The 11,531-nt window shown below is 36.0% G+C and overlaps 1 protein-coding gene across 1 annotated transcript in view; it reads right to left on the bottom strand.

Annotated features, from left to right (window-relative positions):
- Positions 1-5,946: 5,946 nt before the first annotated feature.
- Positions 5,947-11,531, bottom strand: part of METTL8 (methyltransferase 8, tRNA N3-cytidine) — a 28,432-nt gene continuing 22,847 nt past the window's right edge. The window contains exons 9-12 of the mRNA XM_086615582.1: positions 10,733-10,839; positions 10,577-10,642; positions 9,208-9,434; positions 5,947-6,109 (exon numbers count right to left, since the gene is read on the bottom strand). Coding sequence (XP_086471708.1) covers positions 9,244-9,434; positions 10,577-10,642; positions 10,733-10,839 — 364 coding nt within the window. The 3' untranslated portion in view covers positions 5,947-6,109; positions 9,208-9,243. The remainder of the gene's footprint in view (positions 6,110-9,207; positions 9,435-10,576; positions 10,643-10,732; positions 10,840-11,531) is intronic.

The following is an 11,531-nucleotide window of genomic DNA, read 5'->3' as shown; positions in this document are numbered from 1 at the left end:
ATTTTCATTTCTCTACCTCCCAGCCTGCTGATGTTCTCTGTGCTCCCATGTTATTTTTATATACTCATACACATATAGGTATGTAGGTAGGTATGCATATGACCTAAGCCTTTTAGGCTTCTCTTTGGCAACAACTGTTCTGTGGCATTTAAATAAAAATTAAATCAGAGAGTCCTGAAGTATTTGGCAGCACTCTCTGAGAGATAAGAGTGGGCTCTGGGCTCCCCTGGGGAAAGTTTGCACATTCATTGCTGATCTCGCCTAGCAAGCTGCGGGTGAAAACCAAGAGGCCTGAAGCTGTCACTATTCACATAGTTACACCTGGAGATTTATGTGAAATTCTGTATTTATTCACTTTATGAATACAAATAGTCATACTTACATAATGTAAGTAATATGTAAGTTAAACTTACTTACGTTCCACTTGGGAATCTCCAAAAGCTTTATTAATGTAAATCAGAAAGTAGAGTAGCTGGAAACAAGAACGTGAAAATGATATGAAGTATCACAAACATACATAGAGTATACCTGTACTAAAAAAAAATGCTGGTAACATAGCAGATAAAACTGTCCCACTCTGGATCTCACAGATGGCAGGAAAATACACTGGAAACAACATTCAGTTAATATTTGCCTGCATTATCATCAACAATTTGTGGCTTTCAAAGAGTGTTACTATGTTTGTTCTCTTTTTTAATCTGATGGACTGATTTAGTAAAAGTCAAATAAACAATTGTGAAAGAAATGGAAGCTCAAAGAATAATGTAAGTTTAAATTATACTGCTTTACTGGTACTTCCTTAGAAACACTTACCAATGTGCAAAGTCTTTCGGTAATGGAATAACACAATTTCTATGAAATCTAAAAAGACGGAAACATAAATATGCATTTTTCACTTCCTGACAATACGTTTAAAAAATTCATTTTTTACTTATTATTTTTTTCAGTCTTCACAAATTTTGTTATTTTGGACTTAAAAAGACTGCTAATTTTAAGAATAGGCATACTTTCTCACAGATAGTTTCTCAAGTATTTCAGAGAGAAACAGCAAAAATGAACATGTCTTAAGCATTTTATTGTAAATCACTTATCTTAATCAACCATGCCTATCTGGTTGGTTGTCAAGTTTCACACTGCCTGTTAGAGAATGTTGTAAGATAAAAAATTCTGAAAATCCTACACTAAAATAAAACCACAGATACGTGAGCATCTTAAACCTATATCAAACTTCAGCCCTTAACCAAAGTAAGAGTAGTGAACAAAGCTACTGTCCCGTGCAATTGATTTTTAATTCAATTTTTTAATGATTAATCTAGATATTCTTACTGACAGAATATTTTTGTACTACTATGTTTGCATTTTTATTTTTACAAGGAATAATAGGCACCAGTTAATCCGGATTCTAATTGCAAGCAACTAGTCTATATTTTGAGACTTCAGGGGTCTTCTGGATTTACATTGACATATACGACACTGAGAATCTAAGTCAAAGGGGTTTTTTTTCAGATTTAACCCTGAGGCCTTTTATTAACATTATTTGTTTCAAAGTAAAATAAATATTTACTGTTTCTGATGCTCTGCCTCATGTTAATTGATGTAAGAAGAAGAGTGTGGTTTAGTAGTTTGTTAAATACCTTAAGTGTACTTATGTGCCTTGCAGACTGTGTGCCATGTGGTTTCCTCTTTCATCTGCTTTCATTTGTTAGTAAAATAAGTACATGCAAAATAAAAAGAAAATGAAGAAAGGTTCTTGTTGATTATATCGATTCTTTGTGAACTTCAGTAAAATAAAACGTAGACTTATTGCTGGTGTGATTTTGTTGTTCTCTCTTTGTATAAGATAGCTCAGATTGCTTCAGATTTGAAAAATAGACCTTATTTCAGAGTTTGGTAACTATCACCAAGTATTTATTTAACTCACTAATATTCGCTCTTGAGTAACAAGATGAAATGTTTATCTAAAATAAAATTACAAGCATGTTTGTCATAATTTTTATCTCAAGGCAAGTCAAGCTGAGTGACAATCACAGCTTTGTCACACCATCTTTTATTAACACAACTGTCTTTGGTTGTTAGATCACAAAAATGTAAAAAGGATTAAATGATTGATTTTGAACAGCATTGTGTATCATCTTTGGGTTTAGCTCAGCGCCTGTGTAAACAGGCTTAGCATTGTCATTGAGAATTACACCCATTTATGCCAGGGATTAACATGCCAGGGTCTCTCCCTGTGAAATCACAGCTCCAGTCTAAAGATGCAGCTTCTTGTTACTGTTATTTTCTCTTCATCTGAAGTAAATACACGTTTAACTACAGGCTGCGCCGGTAGCTCGTGAGGATGGAGATTAAAACCAAAGTGTGCGCAGAAGATACAATTGTGCTCCGCTTCAGAGTAAAACTCGTTTCTCAGAGGGATTGTCACCCACATGCAAGTGCTGGAGAGCAAACCTCCTCCTTGAAATGCCTCACACTGTCTTTTCACTTCTCCACCCACCACTCTTTCTCATCCTCTCACTGTTGAGTGTAATCAATGTCACTGGAAACTGAGCTGCCCGATTCCTCGGAATGACATCTGACTACTGTGCTTAATAGGGTATGTAGCGAACACAGCCATTAAAAATGGCAAAGCTTTTCCTAGTGTAGAAGAAAAGACTAGTGGTAGGTTCAGATTCTCTAAGCCCATCTGCTAAATCCTACGCTGCACAACAACCCTTTTATTCAAGTTCAAAGATGCAGCTCCTCCATTTACAGAGCACTTGTTATTTGGGAGGAAATGGAGGCTAGAGCGTGCCTGACACTGAAGAAAGGAAAAATGAGTGTTGGCTCTGCAATGAAACCCTCCAACACAGCCCGTCTGACCCAAGCATAATTAATCAATTCAGTGCTCTTTTAGCAAAGCGATTACTTTTAGTCTTTGGCTTTTGGCTTGTCCAAATGCCAATTTTCAGTGATACTGTCGAAAGTGACAGGAAAGTCTGGCAAGACTGATGTCTCTCTCCCTCTCTCTCAGGCACTGTACTGAATTCGTCATTCTATATAAAACACTAACTGCTGTATGATTGCTACAGGACTACATGTTGTCATGCCAATTAGTATGTTCTCTATTTTCCTTTTTCCCCCTCCACCTTTTCTTAATTCAGTAAACTGTGCCTACTAGACCCATTTCGTATTCAGGTTTATTCTCTAGCTCTACTGCTGAGCAACGTAAGGATCTGGCAAAAGGTAGTGAGAAAGGTTGTAGGATTGTTGGGAGTTTTTTACTGGAGGCATTTTAAAATCTTAAACAGTATGCAGATTTTCCCTTTCACACATCTAAAAATAAAAATATCTAATATAACCCATTTTTGGCAACTCACCAATCTTTCAGCCTTGCAAACATTGTGATTCCTTGTGTTTTTATAGGGCACACTTTATGTATTTATCAATGTAGGTTTGTCACCTGCCAACTTGTCTAATTTATCTTGCTTTTCGTATTGTAAAGGGATAAACTAGACCTTCTAAAATACTAAAACGTAACGTTACATGCCATGCTCATATTGTCTATCATTCATTTCCCTAAACTGTCCTCATATGAAGTTTTTTCACGTGTGTAGGAATTTTCACCATCTATTTCTACTGCATCTTTTTTCTAGCTGAACAGGACACACTACAGAGAAGACTATACACTGGATTTATGCAATAGCTATACAGCATTTTATTTTTACATCATATTTATAAATTTTAACATTTTGGTTGTTTTTATAACTAGCAGCATACACCAAGTCTGTGTTTTTAATCAACTTAAAAGTTCATTTAGTATCAATACACTGCAACACTCAGATTATTCTTTGAGTATATATTAAATTGTATATGTCATCAGTGGGTTTTAGATATCATTAAACTAATTCACTTGCTTTCTTAATCTTTCATGTTCCCTTCAAAATTGTAGTAACCTGGTCAATAAAATGTTCTCTGAAAATGGGACTGTCTTGTTGCTAGCTCCTTTTTCACAGGAACAACTTACAAGACACCTTTGGCTAACATTAAGTATATGAAGCTTCCTAACATGGATATTAAGTTTAATATTCTTGATGATGTACATTATACCTCAAATAACCTAAACTTTCAGTCTCTTGGATGAATGCTCCCTCGAACCACGTGTTTTAAAACAATAAACATATTCCTTCTCTAAACTGTTGCAATCCCAGACAAAGCCTAAAGATTTTTCTGCTATTGTCTGTTTAAGTTGTATTTCTAGTTTATACAATTCATTTACATTCTGTTGAACAGATGCAAGTATAACAGAAACTGAGACTGGGAGGCACTTCAAGGTGATAATCTGCAGATATGGTCTTGATTTAAATGGGACAACATCAGAACATATGGAGTAAATTTAATTGTCCTACCTTGATCGAACACAATCAGGATGCAGACACTTCTGCTATTCTTTTGTATTTGCTTCTCAGGAGGTCGGGAGTGTAGCTTCTCTCACTATAGAGTTTTACTTGGAAGAAGGTAAAAACATTATTCCCCAAGGGAAAAGCAAAAGCAGGTGTATCATAAACCTGCCTGCACTGTTGCAAACACATGTGCATAGCACATATAAACTACAACAAATGAAACATTCCATCTTTGTAATAAATTGAAATACATTGTGCACATATGGATGAAAGACAAAGCCTATAATATTTCGCTAAGATGTGAAAATACGCTATCACTTGGGAGAAACAGACTTTGAAGATAGGTCTTTCCACTCCAATCCTTACCCCAGTTTCTTTGTTTACCCAAGTTTCACTCTATTCCTGTGACAGATCAGTCCTCTTTTTCCTCTTGCCTTCTTCATTTTATTTCACTCGTTCCCAGGCCCAATGTCCTCACCCTGCCCCATTGTCTCCTGTTACACTTCTCCCTACATGGTGCCTGTGGTGTTCTCTTCCTCAGTTCCATGTTCAGTTCTGCATTTCATTCTTCTTCTTTTGTCAGTCCATCCAAGCTTCCTTCTTACCCCAGTTTCCAGAAGAAACACTTGCTCCTTCTCTTGTCTGCCTTTGAGCTGCATCTTCACCTTCCTCCCCTCCAGCCTGTATAGCTTCTGCTTTCAAATCAGGCAAGTTGTTCTTTTAGTTACTTGGTACTGGCAAAGGGTGGAGGATGGTCACTACTTGACAGAGAAGTTCCCTTCTCTGCTTGAAGCCATGTAGATCATGCTTGGAACAGCAGGTAAGATGAAAAACCTGCTAAGATGCCCATGGCAACCCATGTAGTTCTTCCTGACTGTACAGGAGGGCAACTGGCACATAACTGATGTAAAAACATCCCTCGTGTCCAATCTTTGTTCCAAACATGGAGAGAAGTTTAGCTTTCAGTATCTGTAAAGTGACCTGTATTATTAACAACACCCTTGTTTAATATTTTGGGGTGGTTTTTATATATATATATATATATATATATGGTTTATTTGCAAGGTTGTTCAATCATCCATTATGAAGACACGCTATGAAGAAGAAATGGTTTAAGTATGAACTGCCTACTGTTATCACTGCCATTACAAACAGATACTCTAAGGTAAATTTGGTTTAAAATAATTTAAAAATATAGCAAATATCACTAATTAATTTAGAATCTATACAATTCATTGCATTCACACAAAAAAGAAAAGCAATCTGTTCCACACAGAGGAAATAAAACTCTCTTGCTTCAATCTTAGAAATAAACCAGCCAGCAAACTTTACTGCAAATGTTTGTGTATATAGCTCCTGTGGAAACTGCTTAATTGCCTACTATGAACAGGAAAAAAGGGAAATGAGGGATATGTCAACAGATCAAAGAGCACACTGGAGCAGCGAATAAAGATCACACCACAAATCGATATGAATTTATGTTAAGTGATTTCCATTGGTGTTTAATACAAAGTTGAGGATGGTTTGTTACAAATTTTTAGTCAATACTAAACAGCAGAATCTGCAGATTAGCCGAGTCACAAGCAAAGGACAAAACAGAAACAGTAATTTCAAATACAAGAAACTTTTCACTAGAGTTCCTGCTGTCTCCCCGTCTGCCCTGCATTTTAGTTGTCCTCCTCAGATTCAATGGATTTGTAGATATGGCACAAGCACTTGCCTTGGTTTTGCTGGAAAAAAAAAATCAAAGTTTTTTACATGAGTTAATTGTTATTGACTAGATACTTCAGAAATAGTGTAGGAAAGAAGGTTTGTCACTTCCTTTACTTTATAGCTGTCTTGTAGTTGCTTAAAAACTAAGCAAGGTCTAAACCGATAAATACTACTCTCATGCATCCCTGTACGGAAGTATAATGCAATACCAGTGGAGATGGGCAAAAGGCAAACGCTATTGATAAAGCAAGCCAAAGCCAATGAAGCCAAAGCTCAGTTCTAACAAGATTATCTTTCTCTAATTGCCATTTGTATACATTCATAAGTCTGCTTTACCAGCACAGGAAATCATGCTGAACATAAAACCCCATCAAAACCAACCAACCAACAAAATAATTTGCAATTAACCATTAAAATGCTTACTGCACTTCTATAAATTTACAGAAAGAGAGAATTTAGGTATGTATCTGATTAAAGAAGTAACTTTGGATTTCAAAGGTGAAATTTGCAGCCTTTTTCTATACTGGACACACTTTGTTTGCAATATCCTAGTTTCTCTGTCCCCCAGAAATTAATTAACCACAAGCCATTTTAAACTGCATCTCTGCATCTCCTTTCTTTCATTTCAGTAGTTCTACTTGCTTTTATTTTGTCAATATTGTGATATTAGTTTTCCCAACTAATACAGATAATTTGAAAGTATTTTAAAACACATGGCCTTGATTTTTGAAAACTTGGAATGTCACAAAGTCAAAATACAAAAAGTCCTACCCAGATTCAAAAGTTCTTATCGGGAATGATGTCTTTGTCCACTTCCCCTTCTATCAATCTTACAACTGTTCAGACTAGTTACAGTTCACTTTACAGTGCATATTCTACACTTATTAATAGTATCTGATCTTATTACTTATCTATAACAGGCACCATAATTCTAAGAGGCAGCCAACACTTATGCTGTAAGGTATGGAAGAGAAACAACCAATTTTGCTCAAGGCCATATGAGAATTCAGAGTTTGATTTCTTCTGATGTCACATTTTTGTTAAACTAACAACATAGCATATTAAAACCTTGCCAGAATCAACATATCGGTGTGAGAGCAAAAGCAAACATTTCATTAGCCTCTACACATGGAAAATCTACATCACACATGAATAAGACTGCATGATGCTCAAGAGCTTATCATCACCATCAGGCCCCTGGAAAATTCTACAACTGAAAACACTTTGTACTAGACTAAGAGTTATGCATACTCCAAAGTCGCGATTAATAGCACAGGGTAGCAACTTAATTAAAATATAAGTGGATATTTATTTACATTTCCCATGCAGATGTTATAGTCTCTTAAGACCTAGGGCTTGAAGAAAAACAGCTATGTTTTCACCTTTGATTTATACCACAAGAGTTTTATGGCAGGTTACAATAATGCTATTGCTAACCAAAGCTTCCTAAGCCACTTAATTCATAAAACAGTATCTTACTCTAACGGGAGTTTAGTATACACCAGAAATGCAGGATCAGATCCTACCTTCAAAGACTCCTTATTGCACCTCATTCTTGAAACAGATTTGCGTTTATAGAAATTAAGCAGATCTCTCATCTTATCAAAGGGGATGAAGATTCTTAGCATCTAAATTTAGACTATTTTTTTCTAGAAGACAATCAGTTCTACGTAGCTTAGCAGCTAACAACTTGCAAAAAAATGGGTTGTCAGCTGTGACATGCTTACCCTTCAGACTAAAACAAAAGCAAGAAAAGAGACTTTGAGAGTGTTGCTATACTAATGACACTCAATATTACCCACGTTATAGATTACATGCATTCTACATCCTTGTTGAAGTAAGAGGGATTTATTTTATTCATTCATCTGTTTCTTGTCCTCTCCTCCTTGTGGCTAAGTGATTGTAAAATTACATTTAAATCACAGAAGTGTCATCTTTAAATAGGTCAACAGCCTCAGTATCATGGTCTGCATCTGAAAACAGTGTTTGCATTTTGGTTTTCTTCTCAGAAGTACTTGATGTACTAGCGTAGTCCTGTCCTTTTACTGTCTCTCTACAGGGTCAACCTGATCTAGTTGGAGATATCCCTGTTCCTTGCAGGGGGGTTGGACTAGATGGCCTTTGAAGGTCCCTTCCAGCCCTAACGATTCTATGATTCTATGATTCTAACACAAAATCATTGTGTCTTTTTTTCTAAGACTCAAGCCTTAAGAAACCAACCTCTCTCTATAAACAACAAAAATATCTCAGCTACCATGTACATCACCATTTTAGTGTGATTACATCACTCTATAAAAAAACGTACTCTGGACAACTCTTTTTGCTCCTCCCTCTGGTGTATCTGACGTATCATTCAAACAACGCTTGTGTTTATCCAGGCAAATGTTATCTATTCGGTTTCAGCAGTTTTGGCATTTTGGTAATTCCTTTCTACATGATGTTCAGTCCACAACCTACGACACTTTAATGTGCGTGTCACTAAGTTGTTACACAAACTTGAGTTTGGCGTGTTTCTAATGAGCATGTAGATGGAAAGTCGAGACTTGAGAGCAGTAAGGCAGCCACAGCGGAGGATGCCAATCACTGACTAATCTGATACCCAGGCATATCACATGCAGTTAGCATGAAATGATAACTTACATGCAAATCAAAAAGAGATTTTGTCTTCATTATTTATGCACCAAGAAATTTCCCCCCGAAGAGGAAGTGCAGTTGCAAAACACATGGTAGTTAAAAGAGACATGACTCAGAAATTAACACAGCACAGCTTGTAATGATAGTGAGAACAGATACACTGTTTCTCTAAATCTCTGACACAATTGTGCTTCAGTCTAAAACTTTTTAGGTACTGTGAATTTCAACAGGAACAAGATACATGCTAATACTTATTGACTATTCATATTCAAGGAAGTAAAATAGTGCCTGGACACAGTTATGACTAGATTAATGCACATCCCTTTCTTGCATATGAAACAGAAGTCAGAAATGTGTTTCTTTTTTTCCCCAGATCATTTTCACACACATACATTTACAAAAGAAATCAGGGAAAGGTTTTCAGTTCAATATATTTCTCCTTTTCCGTGGCTAACACAAGATTTATAGGAAACATACATACCCAAATTTGCTTCAGTTTCTGGAGTTCACAGTACAATTATCTATATGGGTGCCTTTCAGTGGTTTCTTCAGGATTATTCAGAGACAGAAGCAATGGTTTTTGGAACTTGCTTTGTATCCAAACTCGCTGCATTTTCACTTTTTTCTTCCTGTTTACTTGTAATCGCCGATCAACCAAATTCTGTACTTCAGTTAATCCAGCAAAGTTGAACATGTTCAATACCTCATCTGTTTCTCATATGAAGTATTATTGTAATTAAAAAAAAAAAAAAGACATTTATAGAATGTAGTAATTAACAACTTGCAGTTCAACCAAAGATGGAACTAAATCTGGTTTGTGATTTTCAAGATCAAGGAAACTGCCTGTAAGTAGTCTTTCGTTAGAAATTCACTTTCACAGCTCTCGATTTATATTACAGTAAAAAATGTTACGTTGAGGCCCAAACTACATGGGTTATTACTCATGGCATTCATAAATCCCCTTTCTTCAGAGGGTTCAGTATGCCAGACTCAAGGAAAACAAATGCATACCATTTGGTCACTGTTCGCGTATTATCAAGATACAGCTATTTCACTTGCCAAATGACAATCCACAGATTTATGCCAACATCATTATCTCCTTCTTGTCAGTCATCACTGCAAAACTTTAAGCTTGTTTGCCATGAGTAAGCACAAAACAAGACATTTAAAAACTAAGAAGGCTCTTTAAATACAAGTGATTTCCCATAGATGTCCCAGATCTTCCTTCTGACTCCTGAAATTACTCGGGCTGGGATAAACCCTGATCCATCTCTATTGCTTACAGTCCAGGTTACACAGGGTAAAAAGAAAAAAAAAAAGTTAAAAAAAAAGTATTGTGATGCTCACTCTCACAATTTCCAGTAGATGGGATAAAATACACCAGTCTAAGCTGACTGCCATCAGAACCAAGTGAGGAGTCATGCGAAGAGCAGGACTATCCATAATCAAGAAAGAGCAGTCTCACAGCTCAGACTCACCAACATAGCAGAACAAAATACTAGACCACTGCTACCAAATGTCCTTCCAAACATGTTTATCACAATTTTAAGAAAGAAATCAAGTACATCTTTAAACAATAGAATTTGAGGATATCATCAGACACAAGATGCTTGGACAAAGAGAAATTCCAGCGATGCTTGCATGCAATCTTGCAGGACTCCAGTTGCAACAAGGGTATACATAAAGAAAATTATTTTCTTGCAACAGTTAGCTTTGGGCTTTGTAAAAGCAGAACATCAAAAAAAACCCCAAACAATAAAACCTTTAAATTTCTGTTCTAAGATGAGCTTTTATAACTAAATAATCTTGAGAGACACTCAATCCTTTCAATAAACTATACCATTTCATACCTTTGGTAAAGAAATATACTCTGGTTCCATCTCCTCGTACATAAAAATTTTCTGACAAGCAATGACCTAAGAAATTAGAGCAGTAATGAAAAAAGATATGTCACTTTTATTTAAAAAAAAAAAGAACAGTGAACTATAAAAGCATTCAGGAATTACCTTTTTTAAAACGAAGTTGAGCTGTATCATATCTTCCATAGTCTCGAAACAGCAACATTCCTCCAGGTTTCAGTAGTTTAGCCAACCTATTTACAACCCTTTGCATCCTGAGAAAATAGAAGGGATACTGGTGAGATTTGCAAACATAACTTGTTTTTTCTAGATGTTTGGAATACATATAGATTTCCGAAACTACAGTGAGAAGATGTGTCTATATTTACTATAAAAAGGTCAGGCACTAGTGAACAGGAAGAACTCTTTACAAAAAGGCTTCTAAATCAAAAATTTAATTTTTTTTTTTTTTTTTTTTTTTATTAAATTAAACCAAAAAATAGAAGGAACTGCAAGAGAATACAAACTGGAAAGAGAAAAGGAGTCCTTTTCTTTCACTTCAACAGAATCTCAAGGATAGATTAAACCAGAGTTTTTGAGTATATGGGTCATATGGGTCAGGCAGTACATGACAATGAATGAACAGTTAGCTATGTGCATTGGTGAGCTAGACTGAGCCTTCTCGCTGTACATAGCAAAACCAAGGGCCTGGAAGGCAGATGAAAATTTATCTGATTTCTTATGGAGGTACTGATCATATACACAGAATCAATATCTCCACACCTAATGGTTGAGGATGGAAAGAAGAATCCAAGTAGTAACTCAGGAGAGGAAGCTGGCAGAACTCCGTCTGGAGATACTGCTAGTTAGAGGAGGAAAGTTTGCATCCTCCAAAATGCTGACAAGTTTGTGAATCTTGGTAGTATCTAACATCAGCTCTTCCTTATCAACATCACACCAGCCTGCT

The sequence above is a fragment of the Tauraco erythrolophus genome, chromosome 8, assembly GCF_009769465.1.
Source record: "Tauraco erythrolophus isolate bTauEry1 chromosome 8, bTauEry1.pri, whole genome shotgun sequence".
NCBI lineage: Eukaryota > Metazoa > Chordata > Aves > Musophagiformes > Musophagidae > Tauraco > Tauraco erythrolophus.
This window is presented reverse-complemented; position numbering and strand designations above follow the sequence as displayed.